This window comes from Miniopterus natalensis, chromosome 20 (assembly GCF_054644295.1).
Source record: "Miniopterus natalensis isolate mMinNat1 chromosome 20, mMinNat1.hap1, whole genome shotgun sequence".
NCBI classification, from domain to species: Eukaryota; Metazoa; Chordata; class Mammalia; order Chiroptera; family Miniopteridae; genus Miniopterus; species Miniopterus natalensis.
In genome coordinates, this window is record NC_142100.1 from 603,599 (window position 1) to 627,865 (window position 24,267).

Sequence of the window (24,267 nt, forward strand, 5' to 3'; positions counted from 1 at the left end):
CTCCTCTTGAATTTTCTGGAATAGTTTGAATAGAATAGGTGTTAATTCTTCTTTGAATGTTTGGTAAAACTCGCCTGTAAATCCATCTGGTCCAGGAATTTTGTTTGCCGGGAGTTTTTGGATTACTGTTTCAATTTCATTAATTGTTATTGGCCTATTCAGGTTTTCTGCCTCTTCTTGATTCAGCTTTGGATGGTTGTATGGTTCTAGGAATTTGTCCATTTCCCCCATGTTGTCCAATTTGTTGGCATATAGTTGCTCATAATATTTTCTTACAATCCTTTGTATTTCTGTTGGGTCAGTTGTTATATCGCCTCTTTCATTTCTGATTTTATTTATTTGGGTCCTCTCTCTTTGTTTCTTGGTGAGTCTGGCTGAAGGCGCATCAATTTTATTTACCTTTTCAAAGAACCAGCTCTTGGTTTCATTGATTTTTTGTACTTTTTTTTAGTCTCTATGTCATTAATTTCTGTCTGATATTTATTATTTCCTTCCTTCTACTTTTTCGGGGCTTTTCTTGTTCTCATTCTAGTTCTTTTAGTTGTTCCGTTAGATGGTTCATTAGATCTTTTTCTTGTTTCTTAGATAGGCCTGTAATGCTATGAATTTTCCTCTCAGGACTGCTTTCACTGTGTACCATAGGTTTTGGGTTGTTGTCTGTTCATTTTCTTTGCTTTCCATGAAGTTTTTGATTTCTTCCTTGACCTCATTGGTAACCCATTCATTATTTAATAACATGCTATTTATCCTACATGTATTTGAATATTTTTGAATTTTTTATAGTGGCTGATTTCTAGTTTCATGGAATTGTGATCCGAGAAGATGCTTGATATGATTTCAATCTTCTTATATTTGTAGAGACTTGCCTTGTGCCCTAACATGTGGTCTATTTTTTAGAATGTTCCATGTGCACTTGAGAACAATGTGTATTCTGCTGCTTTGGGGTGAAATGTTCTGTAAATGTCAATTAAATCCATTAGGTCTAGTGAGTCATTTAAGGTCTGCATTTCCCTGTTGATTTTTTGTCTTGATGATCTGTCCAGTGCTGACAGTGGGGTGTTAAAGTCCCCCACTATGATTGTGTTGCTGTCAATCTCCCCTTTAAGGTCCCCCAAGAAATTTTGTATATATTTAGGTGCTCCTGTATTGGGAACATAAATGTTCATAAGGGTTATTTCCTCCTGTTGGATTGATCCCTTTAGTAATATGTAGTGACCATCTTTGTCTCTTTCTATGATCTTTATTTTGAAGTCTGTTTTGTCAGAAATAAGAATTGCTACTCCAGCTTTCTTTTCCTTTCCATTTGCATGGAATATTTTACTCCATCCTTTCCCTTTTAGCCTGTGTGAGGTTTTTGCTCTCAGGTGGGTCTCTCGTAGACAGCATATATTTGGGTCCTGTCTTCTTATCCATTCATCTTCTCTATGTCTTTTGATTGAACCATTTATTCTGTTTACATTTAAGCTTACTATTGATATCAACTTATTTAATGCCATTTTCCCCTTTATCCTGATGTACCTTTCTCTCACTATTCCTTCTTTTTCTTAGAGCAGTCCTTTTAGCATTTCTTGCAGTGCTGGTTTGGTGGTACTGAATTCCTTTAGCCTTTTTTTTTTTGTCTGGGAAGCTCTTTATTTCACCTTCAATTTTAAATGATAGCCTTGCTGGATAAAGCAATCTTGGTTGCATGCTCTTGTTTTCATTACTTGGAGAACTTCATGCCGCTCCCTTCTTGCCGGAACAGTCTCTGTTAAGAAATCAGCTGTCAGCCTTATGGGGGTTCCCTTGTAGGTCACTGCTTGTCTCCCTCTTGCAGCCCTTAATATTTTCTCTTTGTCCTTGACATTTGCCATTTTAATTATGATGTGTCTTGGAGTGGGTCTCTTTGGGTCCCTCTTGTTTGGAACCCTCTGTGCTTCCTGAACTTGTGTGGCTTTCTCCTTCACCAGCCTTGGGAAGTTTTCTATCATTATTTCCTCCACCAAGTTCTCTATCCCAAGTTTCCTCCCCCTCTGGCACTCCTATAATGCGAATGTTGTTTCGCTTCACGTTGTCTCAAAGCTCCCTTAGACTGTCCTCGTGCTTTTTAAGTGTTTTTTCTTTTTGCTGCTCTGAGTGTGTGATTTTCTCTACCTTGTCTTCTAAGTCACTTATTCTATCCTCTGCTTCATTGAGCCTGCTTTTAATTCCTTCCAGTGCATTCTTGATATCAGTTACAGCATTCTTTATCTCTGTCTGATTTTTGTTTATGGTATGTATCTTTTTTTCATGTTTTCACTAAGGTCCTCGATCTTATCATCTAGAGTCTTCTCAAGTTCCTTGAACATCTTCATCATCCATACTCTGAACTCCATTTCTGATAACTTGCTTAACTTCATCTCATCAACGTCTTTTTCTGGCGATGTTTCCTTTTCTTTAATTTGGGGGCTTCTTTGTCTCCCCATTTTGGTGGGTCTTAGTGTTTGTATCTATATATTAAATATATTTGCTGACCCCCAGTCTTGTGGGATGGGATTTTGTCTCGTGGGTCCAGTGGAGCCCAGAGGTGTGTTTTCCTTATACCTCTGAGCTCTTTGCTCTAGGCATGTCCTTCTTTGGGTGTCCTTTTTGTGGTTTCTTTATGTTCTGTTGTGGTTGGGTCTAGATTGTCGTTGATCAGTCCTTGGGAAGACCCTCCTCTCAGGTTGGCTAACTGTGTCTCAGCCCCAACCTTATCATGTAAGCTGTTGTACGGGTGCTGGCAAGGCAGGCCAATACACAACTAAACTTCCAGGAAACAAGAGGTATCTTACAAAATCTCTTGACAGTCACAATGAAAACAACCCACATGAAAATAGAACTGGGAGAGTGAAGGGAGGACACACACACACACACACAAATGCTTAAAAAAAAGAGAGAAAGAAAAGTAACACTTAGAGAGAGAGATGTATACTGTTGTTAATGCTGGTGAAAATTTAGAAAATAATAATAAACTAAAATGTAAAAATAGAGAAGCTACTGGGAGATAACGGAAGCAGAGAAAAGATTCTGAAAGAAGGGCCAGCAAAAAATTAAGGGAGAGAATAGGAATAGGATAACAGTTGAAAATGAGAAAACAAAAGTACAATAAAGAGAATAAGAGAAACTAACAATTGAACAAAAAGACAGGAAGACAAGGGAGGATAACAAAAGAATGAAAGAAAAGTAGAAAAAGAAAAAAGAAAAAGAAAAAAAAGTTATGCCAATGGATTAACAGGAGAGAAAGAGAGATAAAGCCCAGGCAGGGGGGGAGTCCAGTAAAAGATTTGGGGGAAACTATAGAGGAAAGCAGTAACTTTGGTTATAATGATAAAGTCCCAGTTGTTAAGCAGGGATATCAAGAAAGTCTTGATATTAGAAGCAAGGATAAAACAAAACAAAGCAAATAACCAAAAGAAAATTAAAAACAAGCTAAGCAAGGCAAAATTCTTTTATAAAAAAAAAAGGGGGGGGAATTTAGTTAAAAAGATGTTTAAAAAATTTTTTTAATTATTATAAAATTTTAAAAAGAAGAAAAAAACAAATTTTCTCCCCTTTCTCTTCTTCCTAAGGAAAAAAGAGAAAAAATAAACAAACCCACAAACAAAAAACAAAAACCTAAACCAAACCAAACAAAAAACAGAAGAAAAAAAGACAGTCAATCAGATGGGTTTCTTCTGGGCAGCTTATGTTGTCTGAGGCTCTCTGTTTTGTGGGCTGATTTCAGGCCTCCTGGGAGGTGCTTGTGTATCAGCCAATGTGAGGAGCCATCTAGGTTTGGCTCTGGTGTCCTTAGATAGATGGTTGATCTGAGGCTCTCCGTGGGCCACCTCCTCTTGTCAACTATTTTGCAACCTTGTAGTTGTTTGGTCTTACTCCAGAGTCTCCTGTAGAGTCTTTAGGGTGCAGGGTGGCTAGTGTAGCTCAGGGTATCACTCCCCTTAGAGGTGTCGCTGTCAGGCGCTCACTCTGCGGGAGTTAGTCTCTGCTTCACAGCCAGCTCCTCGGTCCCTCCCCTGTCCTCTGAGTCTAGCTCCCCAGGCTCTATCCTGCTGCAGGTTCAGATTGACTTCAGCCTGCTGCCTTTTCTGTGTGGGCCGTTTCAGCAGCCTGGGCTCAGTGGGTTCAATTAAAAACACATTCTGGTGAGCCCTTTGCCTGCCCAGCCCCCGGCAGGGTTTTTCTGCGTTTCCTCCAGTTCCCAAACAACAGTCCCTGAGAGTCTTATTCTTGCAAAGTCCTCCTGTGAGCTGCTCTCCCTTCCCCCTCAGGAGTGTGCCCTGCGGGGTATCTGAGGCCTCAGTGAGCGGGACCAGCCCCCTTTCCTGTTGGAGGCAGTGCTCCTGGCTGCAGGAGAGACTGGTGGGCTCCACCCCTCCCTGCTCAGCTCTGGTTGGCTGGTCGCACCAGGCCCGCCCCTCAGATAGTCTACTGCGCAGACCCCAATCCCAGCCTCCGCTGGCCTGTCCCCCAGTGCTAGCCAGGAAGGTGGGAACCAGTTCCACAATCAAACTTGAAAACGCACAAAGCAACATACAGGCAGAAAGTCCGCCCTGCAAGGTCCCACTTCCTGCTCACCAAGGCACCCAGTGGGAGGGGACCCAAAGTCAGCTCCACGCAGCTCCTGGCACTGCTGGTCTCAGCAAAGCTGAGGTGGCTCCACTGTGCCCCTCAGGGCTGGTCGCAGATCCCAGCCTCTCGGCACCGGGAGCTCAGGGCAGGGAGGGCTCCTCCCCTCCCCCACGCCAGGCAGATTCAGCACTTTCTGGGGCTCAACACAATGCCCCACAGGGGGGCAGAGGGTCCCTGTGTGCGGCTGCTCAGCACAGACCTCTGGTCCTTTACCACTTGGGTGCCACAGACCTTGGGACAGCCTTCCCTGTGGTCGGCACCCAGAGCACTAGACGAGGGTCGCAGCCTCCACTAGAGGCTTTGTTTTGCTAGGAAGGCCCCGAGCCCTTAGGGGCTCACTGCTCCCATGGGTCCCTCTGCCCTGTGCACTGGGCACTCCTTCTGTTCTCGGCACTCCTTCTGCTCTCGGCGCTCCCGGAGTGAGATCCCTGCTTTTGGATGCTGTCCACACTCCCGAGGGGAGAAAGCTTTGCAGCCTCCAAGCCTCTGGGCTCAGAGCCCAGCACAGGCTTCAGGGGGGACTCCCCGTTTCTATGCCCCCCCTCTCTTACCAGACTTAATGATGTTTCTTCAGTGCTCCCCACTCACACTCCGTCCACTCAGGTATGTTTCTCTGTTTTTTTTTTCAAGCTGGTTACGTAAGATTTTAGAAGTAAATCGAGTCCATGGCTGGGAGCGGGGTGTTCTGCTGCTTCTCACAGTGCCACCATCTTCCCTCCTCCTCCCATATATTCTTATTTGTATTTTTGATAATTTCATCTTAAAGAAGTCCCTTTAACATTTCTTGTAATACTGGTTTAGTGGTAATGAACTCCTTTAGTTTTTCTTGACTGGGAAAGTATTTCTCCTTCAATTCTAAATAGTAGCCTTGCTGTGTAGAGTAATCTTGGTTGTCAGTCTTTGCCTTTCATGACTTTGAATATTTTGTTCCAATTCCTTCTGCCCTCCAATGTTCCTGTTGAGAATTCAGGTGATAATCTTATGGGAGCTTCCTTATACATAACTCACTGTTTTTCACTTGCTGCTTTTAAGATTTTCTCTTTGTCTTTAACCTTTTCCTTTTAATTATGATGTGTCTTGTTGTGGGTCTCTTTGGGTTCATCTTGTTTGAGAACACTTTGTGTTTTCTGGACTTGTATGTTTGTTTCCTTCACCAGGTGAGGAAAGAATTTAGTCATTATTTTTTCAAGTAAGTTTTAAATCCCTTCCCCTTTCTCTCTTTTTGATACCTCTGTTATGCAAAAATTAGTATGCTTGATGTTGTCCCAGAGATCCCTTAAACTATCTTTACTTTTTAAAATCATTTCTTTCTTTTGGCTGTTCCTACTGGGTGTTTTCTGCTACCTTATCTTCCAGATTACTTATTCAATCCTCTGCTTCATCCAATCTGCTGTTGAGTTCCTCTTGTTTTTGTTATTTTCCTTTATTTTAGTTATTGTATTCCTCATTTCTGACCAGGTTATTTTTATGTTTTCTATATCTTTGTTGAAGTCCTCAGTTCATTTTTCTCCCCTAAGTTTTTTGAGCATCCTTATAGCCAGTATTTTGAACAAAGAATCTGGTAGCTTTTCTTCATTTTGTTTACTTCTTTTTCTGAAGTTTTGTCATCCTCTTTTATTTGTGAAACATTTCTTTCTTCATTTTCACTGACTCCCTGTGTTTGTTTCTATGTATTAGGTAGATTTGCTACATCTCCTGGTCTTGATAGCCTTATATAGAAGCTGTCCTGTGGGGCCCAGTGGCATAGTCTCCATGTTCACCTGAACCAGGTGCTCCAGGAGTATCCATCCCCTGTGTAGGCTGAGTGGGCCCTCTTGTTGTAGTTTAGCCTCAATTGCTATTGGCACATCAGTGGGTGGGATTGATCCTCAGGCTGACTGGCTGTGAGGACTGGTGATTTTATTGAGTGCAAGCTGTTTTAAGGGGGCTGACCCCACAGAGAAGGAATCATTTTAGTGGGTCTCTGGTACAAGTGAAATCTACCCTTCTAGTGTATTGTTTGTGGAGCTAGTTGGATGGTGCTCTGGTGGGTTTTGAAGCAGGCCACTGGGTATATTGGTTCTGGAGCCTCTGGAGAGGTGCCCTGGTGCAAGCCAAGGTCAACTGCTCCTTGTTCCTGGCTTGGGTCCTCTTGGTAGGAGCTATGAAGTTATCTGCAATTGGTTGCCAATTGTACTGGGTTTAAAGGCTTTTGAGAGAAGCTATGCTGTGAACTGAAACCAGCTGCCACTTGTGACAGGTTTGAGATGCTTTGGTGGCCACCATGATGTGAGCTGAGGCCAGCCTCTACATGTGTTGGGCTTGTGGCCACTGAGTTGAAGCTGTGTTCCAGTCTCAGACTGGGGAGAGAGAGAGAGAGAGAGAGAGAGAGAGAGAGAGAGAGAGAGAGAGAGAGAGAGATGATTAATTTGGCACTAATCATTATTCTCTAATCCTTGTTCTTATATGTTGGCCTGAAAGAAGGGAAAAGTGGTGAGGTTGACAGTCTCACTAGTGGACAAGTACACCAAACATTTTGCAGATGTCATTGACCTCTAAGTTATTTTCTTGGCCCCAGCCGGTGTCAGGCGAGGTGGGAAAACAGCCTGTCTTGTGTGGTAACAGCACATATGTGCCCATTCCTGAGGCATGTTATTAGGAAATCTAAATGATGACTCCTGCTCATGAATGGGCCAGGAGTAGGAGTGAGCTTCTTTACTGCTTCAGATCCCATTGCTGCTAAGTTTGGTGACACAATTCATGGCATGGTCCGTGGGCATCTCACTAGGTAGGGGTAGAGGGGGAGGAAAGCAAATAAATCAAACAAAACCAAGAAGTGAACAGATCACCTAATTTATTTTTTTAAATATTATTTTTCTCTTGTTTATTCATTTAAAAAAATTAAATCATTTTTTAATTTTTCAATTACAGATGTCATACAATATTATATTAGTTTCAGGTGTACATCTCAGTGATTAGACATTATGTAACTTACTAAATGATCATCCTGATAAATCTCATACCCATCAGACTGTATACATAGTTATTAGAATATTATTGACTATATTCCTTAGGCTGTACTTAACATCCCCATGACAATTCTATAACAACCAGTTTTCTTTTTTAATTTCTTTAAATTTTTTATCTTCATTGTTGAAAGTATTACAGATATTACAGATATCCCCCCTTTTTTCCCCATTAATCCCCTCCACCCTGCATCTGCCTCCCACACTATTGTCTGTGTACATGGGTTATGAATATATGCATAAAAGTTCTTTGATTAATCTCTCCCCGCCCACTCACCCACTCCTACCTTCCCACTGAGATTCATCAGTCTATCCAATGCTTCTATATCTCTGGATCTATTTTGTTCCTCAGTTTATTTTGTTTATTAGATTCCACATATGAGTGAGATTATGTAAAACTGATTCAAGAAGAATCAGAAAACCTGAATAGGCCAATAACAACTGGTGAAATCGAAGCAGTAATAAAAAAACTCCCAGAAAACAAAAACCCTGATCCAACAGCTTCATAGGGGAGCTTTCTAATTCTTGAAGTTGTAGGGTTAGATAGTTTATTAAAAATTTTTCTTACTTTTTGATGTAAGCCTGTAGTGCCATGAATTTCCCTCTTAGGACTGCTTTTGCTGTGTCCCATAAATTTTGGGTTGTTGTGTGTTCATTTTCATTTGTTTCCAGGAAGTTTTTTTTCTTCCTTGATCTCATTGGTAACTCCATTGTTTAATAATGTGCTATTTAGCCTCTATGTATCTGAATGGTTTTGAGTGTTTTTCTGTAGTTGATTTCTGATTTCATGCCATTGTGATCTGAGATGCTTGATATAATTTCACTCTACTTGAACTTGTAGAGACTAGTTTTGTGTCCTAACATGTGGTCTATCTTTGAGAATGACCATTGTGAGGAATGTATATTCTGCAGCTTTGGGGTGAAATGTTCTGTAAATATTAATTAAATCCATCTGATCTAGTGTGCCATTTAGAGTCACTGTTTCTTCATTGACTTTTGTCTGGCAGATCTATCCAGTGAAGTCAGTGAGATGTTGAAGTCCGCAATTATGACTGTATTGCTGTTGATTTCTCCCTTAAAGTCCTTAAGGTTATTTTTGATTGATCCTTATTTATTGCCATTTTAATTCTTTATGCCTATGTTTCTCTTTCTATTTCTTCTTATAATTACAGCAGTCCCTTTAACATTTCTTGCAATGCATCTATTTCTACTTCTAATTACAGCAGTTCCTTTAACATTTCCTGCCATGCTGGTTTGGTGGTGATAAACTCCTTTAGCCTTGTTTTGTCTGGGAAGCTCTTTATTTCACCATCTACCTTGAATGATAATCTTGCTGGGTAGAGTAGTCTTGGTTCAGGTCCTTGTTTTGCATTACCTTGAAGACTTCATGCCATTCCCTTCTGGCCTATAGAATTTCTGATGAGAAGTCAGCTGACAACCTAATGGGAGCTCCTTTGTAGGTAACAGCTTGATTTTCCTCTTACTGCCTTTAGTATTCTCTTTGTCTTGAATTTTTAGCATTTTAATTATGATGTATCTGGGCGTGGGCCTCTTTGGATTCTTCTTGTTTGGGACTCTCTGTGCCTCCTGAATTCATGTGACTTTTTCTTTGACTATGTTAGGGAAGTTTTCTGTCATTATTTCATCAAACAGGTTCTCTAACCCTTGCTTACTTTCGACCTCTGGCATTCGTATGATGTGAATATTGTTACGTTTCATATTGTCCCACAGCTCCCTTAAACTGTCCTCCTGTTTTTTCATTGTTTTTTCTTTTTTAATCTCTGGTTGAGTGATTTTTTCTACCCTGCCTTCTAATTCACTGATCTGATCTCAGCTTCCTCTAATCTGCTGTTTTTTCCTTCCAATGTATCTTTAATTTCTGCTATGTCATTCTTCATTTCTGACTGGTCATTTTTCATAGTTTCTATATATTTTTTCATGCTGTTGAGCATCCTTACAATCAGTATTCTGAACTTTATACCTGATAGATTACTGATCTCCATTGCATTTAGCTCTTTTTCTGGAGACTTTTCTTGTTCTTTCATTTGGGATTTGTTTTGTTGTCTCTCCATTTTGGCTGCCTATTTGGGTTTGTTTCTAGGACTCTCAGTCTTTTTGGAAGGTCTCTGGTGCAGACCAGTATCAGACACTGTTTGTGACTGGCCTTGAGTACACTGTTTTGAGCTATGAACAACCTACGGCTTGAGGTCCCTGTGTTGGGACTGGGTGCATTTGGACAGGACCAAGATGCACACCAAAGTTTGCTTTTCCAAGGCCTGGGTCCAGAAGCAGATCAGGCAGAGACTCAAATCACTCTGAGGTCTGCCTCTGCCTGCAGGCTGATTAATCTGATTCTCTTAATGAGCCTCAGGCTGTAGAAACCCCACAGGGTAGGACGAGAGGGTTTGCAGCTAGGCAGGGCAATTGATTGCCCCTCAGGCAAAAACTGCTTGGAAGGTAAATGTCTGTGAAAGGCGCCCTCTGCAGTATGGGGGAATGACTAAGCACAGGAATCTGGAGGGGTGCTTTCTGAGCTCTATATCCAAAGCCCACAACTCTAGATTCTCCTCACACAGCTACAGTCCACTCTGCCTCCCCCCTGCTGGAGCCTAAGGTGAGTGGCTGCACACGAAACTTTGTGGGTTGACTCTTTAAGTGGGTGTCTATATTTCCAGCCCTCTTTCCCTGGTTGCTTTTCACAACCAGATGTTATATGGGCACCTTTCTCACTTCTGGTGCTCTTGGCTGGGAAGCGCAGCCTGTGGTTAGGCCCCAGAGTCCTCAATGGGAACCCCCACAGCTTAGATATTCCTCCGGACCTTCAGCTGCTGCCTGTGGGAGCCCAGCCAGGCTTCTTGCAGCTCTGCACTTCCTACCAGTCTCTATGTGGTCTCTGTTTTAGGTCCTTGGTTATGAGGGTGCTCTCCGGCTCATCTTACGTTGATTATTCAGGATGCTTTTTCTATATTTTAATTGTAATTCCAGTTTGGTCCTGGGAGTGTCAGTGTAGCTTCCACTCAGTCCACAGCCATCTTTAATCTCCCTCCAGATGATCTAACTTAAATGGGCTGAGCTGAAGATGTTAACCTGCTCCATTCAGAACAAGGTCTGAGGGCAAGGGAGAACTTGGAAGCAGCTCCTGGAGCTGGTCCTCCTCTTTTGGCTACCTGGCTCATGCTGGGCTTGTCTTGTTTTCTCCATTCCTTCCTGGGGTTTAATTAACACCCTTCCACTGATAGCCCACTTTAAGCACTGAGTATGAGACCCCTTCCTCTTCTGCTTAGGTTCCCTAGTAACACTCTTCAAAGTGTGACAGAGAACTGGGCCTGGAGAAGGGTCAAGCAGGAAAGGGAGTCCTCTTCATGGGGATCAAGGGCTTCAAGTCTTCCTTAGGTGGGAGGATCAGGAATCATATCTGACCTTGTCCTGAGCATGACCTGAATGTAATGTTTCTGGATCCATAACACAACCTCTCCTGCATACAGGCATGTGTCAGAAACCAGCCTGATTCCACTGTCAGTGAGAAGGGACTTGAAGGGAGGCCTTGTGAGGGGGTTGTTCTCCTGTACCCTGTACTGCACTGTTAGCTTACTGTACACCCACTTTGGGAAAGTCACTGTGAACAGTGCAGCCATGAGAAAACAAAATGCACAGTCCTGAGCATCTTTTCATCCAAAGCTGGCTTTCCATAGCCTGGCTGCATGTGCTTGAGCAAATTCCTAACCTTTCTGTGTCTCAGTTTCTTTGTCTGTAATGGGCAATGGCAGCTTTGAAATACTTTATATGTTAAGTGTTTTAAAGACCTGGTTCCTACTTCTTAAATCTGATGGAGAGCTAAGATACATGCCTGAATGTCCACAAGAACAATGATAATAGTAAGAGCTAACATTTATTGAGAGTTATTCTGTGCCAGGCATTGGCTTTGCATGGGTTGCTCACTTAATTCCCATGAGGCTCAATGAGAGTGGGAACTGTTATTATGCCCCTTTTATGGATGAAGAAACTGTGGCACAGAGAAGGAAGTTCTTCCTGAGGTCATACAGCTAATAAGTGCAGAGTTAGCATGTGATCCCAGACCCTTGTAATACAGGGAAATTTGTGGCATATGCTGCATGAGTGGTAGAAGCAGTGTCTTATTTCTTTTGGCGATTGAGAGGGGCAGGCTTAAACCTGCGACAATGATAAGGAAGCTTTTGCAGAGGATGTAAACTTTGAATGGACCTTTATGAACAGGTGGAATTGCTGGTTGGACATTCCAGGTAGAGGAAATGGCATGGTGGAGTTATAGCTGTAGGAAAGTACAGGTGAGCTTGAGAGTCAGCTAAGCTGGAATGGCTGAGGGACCTGCAGGGGGAGTGCTGGGAAGTGAGGCTGAACTCCCTCGAGGGGGCAGACCCTGGGGCCTGACTCCCAGGCTGGGCTTTAGAGAAGTGGGAACCTGGATAATTTTTAAGGGGGAGGACAGGTATAGGTGTTGTGGTATAAGAACTAATTTTGTTAGATGAAGAGTATTAAGAACCACCATTGATTGAGCATCTGTATATTACCGGGCACTGTGCTGTGTGTTACGTGTATTATCTCATTGGTTCTCAGAACAGCCCAAGGTCATCACCACTTTATCTCCATTGCATTGCTATCTCCATTTTACTATGAGAAAAGTGACCTTGGAGAGGATGTGAAACCTGCCCACAGTCACACAGTTACCAGTGAGGTGGGGCAGTGTAGTCATGAGACAGCTGTAGGGAGGGAGAACTGTGTCCTCGACTTTGGCCTCACTCCGGAGGGCCAGGTAGGGGCTGGGGAGAGTGGTCAGCTGGGAAGTTCAGCAAGATAAGGGCTAGAAAGCATCCCTTAGACACTGTATCACGGAGCTCACTGCTGACCAGCTAGGTGACATTGTCGGAGTGGTGGCATAGCTACCACATTGTCCTGAGTTCAGTGGTATAAATGGCGCAGCAATGAAGGTGACAGTGAGGATGTCTCTCTTTTGCCTGTCTCCAATCTTTTTTCTTCACTAGAGACAATTGAATTTGTTGCAGGCTCAGGAGGCAGACTCTGAACCAAACTGCCCAGGTTTGAATCCAGGTCTGCCACTTACTTTATGTGCAACCTTGGGCAAGTTCCTTAACCTCTTTGTGCCTCATCTTCCTTATCTGTAAAATGGGGGTAATAATAGTAACTTAGCTCATATGAGTGTTGTGATCACTGAGTAAGGCAATACATATAAAGTGCTTACTTAGTTTGAAACCGGACACTATTTGAGCCAAATTAAGCAGAGACAGGGTTGCATCATATGTGAGCATTTATTCCATTATCACCGGCAAATAATGGGAGAGCAGTGGGTCACCCTGGAAATTCTGCTCTGACCCCTCTCTCCAGTTGGCTGATTATATACCAGTGAGGAGAAGATAACTTGTGCAGCTTCGAGCTGCAAGTGTAACAATGAAAAGGGAGGGGAGGGTCTGCATTCGGCCTTCAGGAACCAAAGTCCAATACCCAGGTAGCTAATCTATGATGTTACAAACAGCTCAGCCATTTCTTGGGGCCGAAGAGTGGTCAGCGTTCCTGAGGCAAGCTCCTGGAGGGGGTCAGGGTCCCAGTACAGCAACCAAGTCAAAGCATGTCCTGTCCTTGGTCTGTTCTCAAAATGTATTTCTCTCCTAAGTAATGGATCCACTGAGGCATCTTATCTTTTTCCAGCCTTGTTTCATCCCCCAGTTTCCCAGGGTCCATAAGAAAACCTCTTATCTATAGTTAGTAAGGCAATTGTGGCTCTATCCTTATTACATGCCCTTCACCACTATCAAGTTCAGTGCCTGTAGGTGTTGTGTTAGCATCACGCATCTGATCTTGTTGGCCATCCATAGCTGAAAATACTTCAGGGCCTTCTCATTGCTCTCCAGGTGTTGAATCTTCTGCTTGCCTCTCCCAGCCTCATCCTATAGCACACCTCCTGGCCCTGTCTGTTCTGCCCTTTGGCCTTTGGCCTTCGTCCAACCCCTGGAAGGCACTGAGCTCCTTCCTGCCTAGGGTCTTGGCATATGCGTTCCCTTCCACTGGAAATGCTCATCCCAGGCCTTCTCACAGGTAAATCCTAGTCAGGTACCTGAGTTTCATCCTGGGAAATCCCTATGAGTTTCTTAGACTCTGTCAACCTCTGCTCTACCTTCTAATGGTGCCATATATGACTCCCTTATATCATTTATTATAGTTGTAATTTTACAAAGTTTTTCTTAACAATCTGATGACTGTATGCCTCCCCCACTAGACTGTGAGCTCTTTGCCTATAGGGACCATGCCTGTGTTTGTGCACCTCTGAAACCTTGCACACCGCCTGGAGCAGGGCAGAGAATCAGTGAAAAGCATTGAGGAATACTGAGAATTAAAGAGGAGAGGAGAACAGGGAAGGGGTAGTACATTCTGCAGACAGTCCCTGCCTATCTCAAGATCCCACACTCAAGGAAGGGCAGAACCCAAGACACAGTGCTTCTGGGGGTCCCAGATGAGCTCAGTGTCCCTGTGTCACCCTCAGCCAGATATTCAGCCAGAGCCTAATGTGTGCTGCCCCTCCATGGAGAGCCAAGTTTGCTGGACTCAGAGTTCCTTCCTATCTGATGTTATGGATAATGCCAGCCCCCATTCTTACAGCCTTGGGCCTGGCCTTGTTTGGAATTCCATGAGCCTTTTCAATATTTAGGGGAACTCCAGAGATAATTATATTGGAAAGAAGGTTTCCAGGAATGCTCAGTACAACCTTTTCTGTGTAGCACTCTCTATTTCACTGTAGCCTCCCAAAGCTTTCCAGAGGTGACACAATTACAGAGTTAAATAAACATGTAGCACTGGGGACTGAGTAGCAGATGAAACAGATATGTGTCGATGTGACTTGCAAAGCAGTGGGATGCTGCTGGCATGGGGGAGCACCTGGCCTCCACGGAGGACAGAAAGCAGGGCACGGGGCACGGGGTGGACAGTGTGAAAAAGTCAGAGAATAAAGATCTAGAGGCTGACCACCAATAGTGAAGTGGGTCTGAGAAATCAAAGGAAGTTGGGGTGTCATTTAATACACTGTCCCCAAAGGTGAATCATATAACAAGGAAGAAACTGTAGGAAATGACTGGGTTTGGTGTCCAAGCTGGCGTCAGTTTTCTCCTTGAGTTTTCCAAGTGATGGGACAGAGGCCCAAGAGGGTTCTTATGTGGGGCTACAGACAGGCAGTCATAGTGGAGAAGCGCACTGTGTCTGAAGCAGAACAGGCCTGGCTGTGCACCGCCCCCCAGGCATCCCTACAATTCATGCTGGGTGAAGGTGCTGTCTCCAGAGGCCTTTGTTGAGATTATTATCATCAAGTTCATCATCATCATCATCATCACCATTGTCATGATCTTACAGCAAATATTTATTGGGTACTTACTTTGACACAGGCTCCATTTACAACCATTGTCTCATTCACTCTCTCAGCAATTCTAGGAAGTAAGTAGTAGTATTATCCCCACTTTTTATTTGAGGAAACTGAGACAGAGAGGTTGAATGACTTGCCTAAGGTCATACAGCAAATGAGTATGTAACAGAGTCCAGACAAGTCTGTCCCCCACTGGAGGCTAATTTTCAGTGACAGCCCCTAATTGGTGCAGCAGGATCTTACCATGTGCACAGTTTATAAAGCCCTTTCACATCCACCCTCTCTCTTGACTCTCACATAGTATTGATAGGCAGGCATTGCTTCATTATGTAGCCCAGTAAGATGAGTCCCAGAGAGCATGAGTGAGTTGACATGCACATATATGGTTGGCAAGAGGCAGAGACAGGTCTTCTGACCCATCCCATCCTCTCATCTGCTAAAAGGGGGCAGGGTGTAGGCACTGGAGGTATGCACAGTGGTGCTAGGCACTGCTGATGGAAAGGAATAGAGTGTTGTCTGAAAGGGAGCAACAGGTGTCTAAAAGCGGCGGAAAGGAAAACAGAGAGCTTTGTCCACATCGGATCACCCAGGATCTGGTGCTGCAATCAGACACCTAACTGCGCAGGTGGTGCTCTCAGGGAGGCGCAGAATGGGAGTAGTAAGCTCAAGCAGGTGCAGACCTGAGCCCTGCTGTGAAGCTGTCTTCCTCCAGGCCATGGCTGACCCTGGGAGAAGAGCAGCAGCCACACCGAGCCTTCAGGCATTGATAGCCACGGGGGCAGTGACATGCCCCCTGTTAAACTCTAGAGGCAAAGGGTAATATGTGTTGGAAGTTACCTTCAGGCTGGCTCCAGCCTGCTTTCCTTTTGTAAGTTCCACAAACATCCAGGAGAGGCCTTTCTCTCAGAGGGAATGTATTATACACCCTGTGAGTACACACACACACATACACTTGCCCAAGGTCTCCATGAGTTTGTGGCCCAGCTGTGAGGAGAGCCAGGTCTTGGATGTTCACTGGAGGCACGGCCTCCCCAGCAGGTGGCCTGAGAGGGAAGGGCTTGGGTGAGCTGTCCCTGTGCCCATAGGCCCTCACTGCCCACACCAGCGTCATTAGCATTTCACACTTCTAGCCCCTTTCTGTTGTTAGTTTGGCTTCATGGCACATTATCTTCTCATAGAGACTCCACATCTTTTTATCTAAAGTAAAATAAGAGGAATGCACGGCCTTTGGAATAGCCTGATCCCATGAGGCTGTTGCTGACACCCTGGGGTGCACTAAAGCAAGGTAGATGATTACTGTTCTATACCCAGTCAATTAAACATAAAATAACAGCTACAAAACCTCCATGGTTTCTCTTAGCTTGTCACCTCATCCCTGCCTCCCCTGCCCCCAGCTTACTGTTGACTAGCGACAAAGGAGAGAGTGTCCACTGGGCAGTGGCCCAGCAGTGTGTGCATGAGGCAGCTTTCCTGTTAGCTCAGTTTGGGGAGGCGTCTGTGAGCACAGAAGTGCCCTGTCCATGCCTGGGGCAAACTCTCCCTGGGTGCCAGTCACTCTGCATGAACCCAGCAAAGGTCCTTCTGGGCTGTTGCTCATTTCCAGCTTTTTCTCCTTATGGAATTGTTTTCCCATAATATCAATGCTGGCCAACTTTTATAAATTTGTGAACATATTTCCAAACTTCAGTTGAAAGTTTGCCTTTATGGAGGAAAGCTGAGTATAGGAAAAGAAACTTGAAGATAGAGTTGTTGATTTGGGTTAATTGATTTGACCTATATATTTTTAAATAATCAGAGAAAGGACTGGATGCAGTGTTTACCTCTTATCCATCTTATCAGTTTTGGCTTTTCTCACATTTTCTTCAATTCCTTCATTCCAACCAATTTTCTTTTTGTCTCTTCTTCCTCCCAAGGTTTGGGCTGCTGATTTGGCGTCTACCGCACATGGGACTGGCACTGCCCCTGCTGGGCTTCTGTGCTTGACTGAACTCAATTCAAGGCCACTGTCATTAAGGGGCTGAGGTTCTAAAAGGCCTAAGCAACCCTCTAAAGAATCCCCAAGTGAAGATGCTAACAGTCTTCTAATCAAACCTCACCCCCTGACCCAAGGGTTGGTTCACTTGATAGTAGTAATCAACGCTGTCTTGAAGAAATACAGAGTGGACACAATGAATTATCCTCATTTTAAATTTTTTATTAAAAATCTCTTACATCTACACTCTAGTTTCTTTTCAGTCTGACCTCATTTTATAAGCCCTGAGCTTGTTAACCTATGTTAAATCACCTGAATTAACCTATGTTAATTCACCAGGTGGAACACGAATTGGGAGTGGAGGATTGGGAGAGATATAGAGGAAAATGACATTTGCCAATTAATTTATTCTTCTGATACATCATAAATTCCCTTATGTGTAAAATGAGGGCCAGCATGTCTATCTCCCCACTTTCTTTTAGTGATTTGGGAAGAATTGTGTGTAAGTACAGTCTACGATGCATGCCAAGGTTTTAAAGCATGGTTCCCAAATAGTGCATCAGAATCATGGGGCAACTTGTTACAGATACAGATTCCTGGGTGCTACCAACAGAGTTTGCAGGGTCTGGGGTGAGACTCAGGCATTCACATTTTAATTAAGCCCTTCAGGTGACTGGATGCCAGTGGTCACAGACTACCTTTGAGAATCACTGAGAATTGCTGAGAAGGATCTTAGCACTCTCTTAAGCCTGCATCCTTGGGTTAGGAACAAGGTTACAAAAGCTTAGAGAAGTGAAGTGACTAGACTAAGTTCGTTCGTTAGTTAGTTTTAGTTAGTTAGTGCCGAGCATGGACTAGAACCATCAGCTCTGGGCTTTTCCACCACTCTATAGGGGAGCAGACCAATAGGAAGAGGGTTTGCTTTGCAGTAGGATGGAGTTAAATTAGATACAAGAAGGAACTTCCTGACAGAGGGGAGTTTTGAGGAAGCCTATATCATCTCCTTTCCCAGAGGGCCTTAACTCAGGACACACTCATCTGATGTGGGCACTTAAGGTGTAACGTGGAAGCAAAGAAAGAAAGGAAGCATCTTGAGAACAAATTCTGCTGATTGTGTATGAAAGGGACCAGAGACCTTTATTTTAGTTCTGTTGTGGCAGCTGAATTTTAACCTCAACAACAACATAAGTGGTCAATGGTCCAGAAGGCCTGAGGTTCAGTCCCAGCTCTGACAAGGACAAGCTTTGTGACATTGGGCCACCTGCTCGGTTTCTCGGTCTCCATTTCCTCAACATGAAATGAATGGGTTGCTTTAAATCGTTTTCAATTTCTGTGGTTTCATTGACTGAACAACTTAATAAGTTGACTAAAAAAATGACTCAATGTTGAGATTCCAGGAAACCTATTTACCATTTTTCCCATTTGAAACCTCTACTCTAGGGCATTTAAGTCTATCTCTGAGCAGTCTGTAGTGGTCCTTCCTGCTTTTTATTCTTATTTAGTATTGAGAGAGGTCTAACCTCAAATGATCATTAGTGATCATTCAGACCTCAGATGTGCTGTAACTCCTTAGAGTCACTCCCACTGCAGATAAGCGAGGCCAGGGCACCATCTCCCAGTAGTGATGGCCTCTGTTATGGTCCAGTGCCCCCAAGTCACCTGATCACCCCACTGATTGGCTCTCTCTATCCCTTCCAGAAAGCAGATCTGGCCGTGGCTGGCCTCACTATTACTGCTGAACGGGAGAAGGTGATTGATTTCTCCAAGCCATTCATGACTCTGGGAATTAGCATTCTTTACCGAGTTCATATGGTAAGCATTTCTGTCATTAATCTTATTTGCATGCAAACACAAAGTTATATAGTAATTAAGAATGACTTGTGGAAATATTTAGATTTCAAGACTTAAATGCAAATGTGCTGGGCTATTATATTACCCCATTAGCTTCACAGACTTGCAAACAAAAAAATGGAAAAGTCACACTTGTGGGCTTTCCTGTGAAAACTGCTTCTGCTTCACTGAGTAGGTGTGGTCAGGAGTGACTGTCCAACCCTTAGGGTAGTATTGTGTAGTAGGTGATCGGCTCTGTTGGTCACTCTGCTTCCTCTTAGGGAACAGGGCTTGCAACACAGGTAGGTCATCCAGCATTCTCCAAGACTTCAAGGGCTCAATTCCACTCTGTTCACTCTGAGCTTCCTATCTGGTGAGGGAATACAGACTCCTCCCACTCTGATTATCTGTACTAGTGAGTAAAGAGCAGATAATTTAATGTCACTTATTCCTGACATGTGTCCTCTTCTGTATACTTTTTAAAAAATTGATTTTAGAGGGGAAGGGAGAAGAGAGAGAGAAAAAAAAACATCAATACCAGAGAGAAACATCCATTGGTTGCCTCCTGCACACACCCTGACTGAGGCTCAAACCCGCAACCTGGGAATGTGCCCTGACCAGGAATCGAACTGGCGACCTTTTGCTGCATGGGGTGACGCTCAGCCAACTGAGCCCCACTGACCAAGGCTATGCATACTTTAAAACAAAAGAAGGATGCCTCTGGTTAGGTTGGCTAAAGTGAGTAGAGTTAGCGTCAAAATGAGTTTGTGAAAGCACAGCAATGGGCAGCAGAGGATGGGCATGACATCAAAGTGTACCCGCTGGTGGGGTTGGGCCATGGAAGAGGAGCTATGGCTGTGCCTCAGACACAAAATGGACAATCATTACATTGCTGGCACAGAGTAGTTTACTTAGTTTTTCTCCTGAACCATAAGAACCTTCCATTCAGCTTTTTATCAAACTAGATCTAAGCACACAGGTATTAATAGATTTCCCAACACTGTAGTCACTGTACATGTCCAAGGTCAGGTGGCAGATTCCAATATAAAAGCTTATCCCACATGTCTGCTGAAGAAGTAGCCCTCCAGCTTCTGATCCTCCCCAGGCCTCAAATTCCAATTCTAGAAAAAGGAGATTCTCTGTATTCACAGGCCAGCTGAGCTCACATAGTTGAGGGCGGCCAGGGCTCCAGAAACTGTGGCCTATTTCTCCAGGAAGGGGTCTCCTTGTCCCAGCCACTAGGCGGCTCAGGGAGCACTGTGTGGACTAGGCCTTTGTGTCTCAAGATCACTGCTGGCTTGGGAAAGGCCAGATCCTCTGGAAGAAGAGAACATCAAAACCCCAAGCGTTCCAGGCTAAGACAGAAGTGTGAGGACTGGTCGGAGCCCACTGTTGACGATGTTGTTGGTGTGTCTGTCCAGTGGATTAAGGAGGATTTCCTTTCTCCTCTTTTCACAATGGCTGTAGCTTCCATTCATGGGGTGCCTCCTCCATGCCAGACACTTTCAAGCTTCTGTGATGTTGGCTGTTGTTATGGGTTGAATTGGGTCTCCTCAAAAGTTATGTTCAAGTTCTAACTTCCAAGACCTGTGAGCATTATCTTATTTGGAAATAGGGTCTTTGCAGATATAATCAAGATAAAATGAGGTCATGTTGGATTAGGGTGGGTCCTAAACCCAACAACTGGTATCTTTATAAAAAGAGGGAAATTTGGACACAGACACACAAGGGAGAAGATATGTGAATTTGGAGACAGAGATTGGAGTGATGCATCTATAAGTCAAGAAATGCAGGGATTGTCAGCAAACACCATGAGCTAGAACAGACAAGGGAGGATTCTCCCCTAAAGACTTCAGAGACAGCATGGCCCTACTAACATCTTGATTTTGGGCTTCTATCTCAGAACTATGAGACGATACGTTTCTGTTATTTTACGCCACTCGATTTGTGGTATTTTGCTGTAGCAGCCCTGGGAAACTAATATAGCTGTTCTTGCATTAGAAACGAGGAAGCAGGTGCAATCAGTTTTAAAAACTGGAACAAGACTACTTACCCAGGAGTGAAAGGGTTCCAGCCCAGGAGCGGTGTGATTCGAGCCTACGTCCTCCGTACGACACCAGGCCTCCATCCTCATTGGTGGGATTTTTCAGTAATTGTTCTGTGTGCTCTTTCTCATTTGGTCCTCTGGACTGTTTTCTGAGGGAAGAGCAAGGATTATAATTCCCATCTTAGACATAAGGAATCAAAGTCACACATGGAGCTAATACAGGGCTAGGCCTGGGATGCAGGTTTCCTAACTCTGAGAACAGTGATCTTGTCATAGTTAGACCTGGCAGTACTCCTAGGCAGTTTTCTAGCTAGCACTGTTTCTCGAGCCCACCTAACCCATTCCAGCAACTGGGCCCTGAGGAAGCACCCAAAAACAAATGGAAACACATAGCCTTTGTGCCCAGACCACACAACTAAGCTCTGGTCTGATTTCTTGATTAGCACCAAGGGAACTAAAGCTCTGCTCATGATCCAATGGACCATGAGGAACCATGTGGGTGAAGGTACCTGATGCCATGTATTTCCATCTCCTGGGGACATCTGCTGCTAGGCCACCCTCACCCCCTAAGACACCACTGCATCAATTCTGACCAGAACTAAACTTTAATTGACCAACCCTCTGGACCTTCTCTATTGTATTGACCAAATGTTTTCTACCACCTGCAAACCTACCACTATATTAGTCCCTACATTAATTCCTGGGATGTGAAGTGTTGTGTTAGCATGGAGAGGCAGTGGTGCCCAGATATTTGGTCAACTACTAATCTAGATGCTGCTGTGAAGATACTTTGTAGATGTGATTAACATTTATGATCAGTTGACTTTAAGTAAAGGAGATTACCTTGATAACATGGATGGGCCTCATCCAATCAGTTGAAGGCTTTCAGAGCAAAAGCAGGTTTCCTGAAGGAGAAGCCAATTCTACCTCAAGAGCATCACATAGAAACCTGCCTGGCTTTCCAGCCTTCTAACCTGCCATACAGAGTTTGGATTTACCAGCAACCACAATTACATGAGCCAATTCCTTAAAATAAATCTCTTCACACACACACACACACACACACACACACACACACACACACACACACCCCCTACTGGTGCTTTCTTTCTGGGGAATCCTAACGGATACAGTTTCCTTATCTGGTGAGGACTCCTCGCCTCTTCTAGCCTCCACACAGAGGCATGCGTGTGCCACACAGTAACTCAGGTCTGATTTATAACAGGGGCCAAGATGAGTAAAAATTGAGCGCTGGCATGAACACCTTACACTAAGCAGAACTGACAGTTTATGCATTTACTCAACAAATATTTATTGAGGGCATTTTTCTGCATATGAGGCAGTGTGCTTAGGAAATTCCCAGAAGGCAACTGGGGAGAGAACAATTCTGAACTAACTAGACCAGGGCAGCCGGTGAGAACAAGTTTGAGATGAACTCTGTTGCATCTAAAACCAGAGGCATTAGCAGAAAGAGCTAACAGTCTGGCGGGCAGCCTGGCAGAGTCCACCATAAGAGCCTAAATATAAACTTACAGAGAGGAGCTCTCTCTAATACAATAGTGTTAAGTTAATGAAATTAAAAGTTGAATATTGGGTATTCATTATTTTGTGAATTTTCTCTAGCCGATAGTTATCTGTGAACAAAAACATACTTAATTTTATTTATAATCTTTAAGGACCCAGAATCACTATCTTAATTCTGATAACCTATCTCATGAGTGATTCTCACCAAAAAGTAATCAAACCTATGGGCAAAAATAAAAATAATCACCCCAAGTGTAAATGTCTAGTGAAAGTTTACTACAAAACCCTCTAAAATAATAAGTGGTGACAGGTATGTCTCTGAAGTTTACAGATAACCAGAAATCATTCATGAATTTCTAGCAATCCAAGACTTTTTAGGCTTTTTCACGAACATGGATCATCCAGAGTTTATTATGGAATATTTTCCTTTTTCCCAGCCTTGGGGTATAAACTGTTTCTGCTCAGGCAGAAATCAGGACCAAAATCAGAAGACTGCTTTTCTCTTTTTACCACTTACTCCCTGCCACTCAGAGCTGGCTAAGGATTCTGGTTTTGGAGTTTGTTACTGCTGATCCCTCCACTTTTTAAAACTTTCTCCGTTCCTAGTGTTCAAATCATCATTTTCTTCTGCCATTCCTCTTGCTTCTCTGATAATTGCTTTCTCCATCATTTATGTTGACCCCTCTCCTCCCTCCCCCCCCCCCCCCCCCTTTCTCTCTCTCAGATGTCTGTGGCTCTTTCTGTTTTACTCTACTGTCTGGGTAATCTCCCCCACTCCCAATTCTGTAAATTTAAAGTTGGCTGCTCCCTTGAATTCTGGTAGCATATTTCTAACACCTCACTAGATCTGCCTACCTGAATATCTCACAGGCACCTCAAGTACAGTGTCTCAAGTGCATTCAGTAAATTTCTCCTTCCTCCCCTCTGCCCCACCTCAGATAACAGTATCTCCCATCAGTCACCTGAGCTGTCCTTCACTTTTATTACTTTGCATGTTCAACTGGTCAGCTTCCTCCTAAATAATTCTCAAATATACAGGGGAGGGCAAAAGGAGGTTTACAGTTCATATAGAAAAATACATGCAAGCTATGATTCTTACAAAGAAGAATAAACTCTGTGCTGCATGTACTCACAACTGAAAGCCTACTTTTGCCCACCACTGTACTGTGCCCACATAATCTGCCTTGGTTCAGGCTCTCCTTAACTCTACCCTGAACTGTTGCCATTCCAGTGGCCTGTACCCTCCTTGAAGACAGGGTGGTTCTTATTCATACTGCATCTCCATCAGAGGGCCACCACCACCTGCATCACTGGGAAGCAGCAGAGTGAAAACCATGGACTCTGGAGCCAGACTGCTGGGGTTTACTCCCATATCTGACACTTACTAATTGCATGCTACATGTGTCTAAGTTTCTCCATCTGTAAAAATAGGTTGTCATGCAAATTTAATGTAGATACATATGATGTATGCATATATAACAGTGCCTTACATATGCACAATAACAGTATTATATTTAATAAATATATGTGAGTTGCTCCCCACTGTATCTATCCTCAATTCATACTGCTGCTTGAGAGTTGTTTTTAAATTTATTTTTATTTATTTATTTTTTATAAATGTAATCATATCAACCTCTTACTTAAAATCATTCCCTGGATGCCCATCACTTACAAGAAAAAGTACAACCTTATCAGCATGGAGAATGAAGCCCATCTCTCCCGTCCCATTTCCAGTTCTTCACCTGCAGGCACCGTCACCCATAGTGCTCACTGCATGTCAGTCTCTCGTGCCCCTAGTCTAGGTTCATGCTTATCTTCTTGCCTCTCAACCATCTAACAAATTCTTTCCTAGTGTTTT

The 24,267-nt window shown here is 43.6% G+C and overlaps 1 protein-coding gene across 2 annotated transcripts in view; it reads left to right on the forward strand.

The window, feature by feature from the left end:
• GRIK4 (glutamate ionotropic receptor kainate type subunit 4) overlaps positions 1-24,267 on the forward strand; it is a 428,146-nt gene that overhangs the window by 370,122 nt on the left and 33,757 nt on the right. For both annotated transcript variants that reach the window (XM_087828477.1, XM_016217418.2), the window contains exon 14: positions 18,707-18,820. In XM_087828477.1, the coding sequence (XP_087684603.1) occupies positions 18,707-18,820 (114 nt within the window). The remainder of the gene's footprint in view (positions 1-18,706; positions 18,821-24,267) is intronic.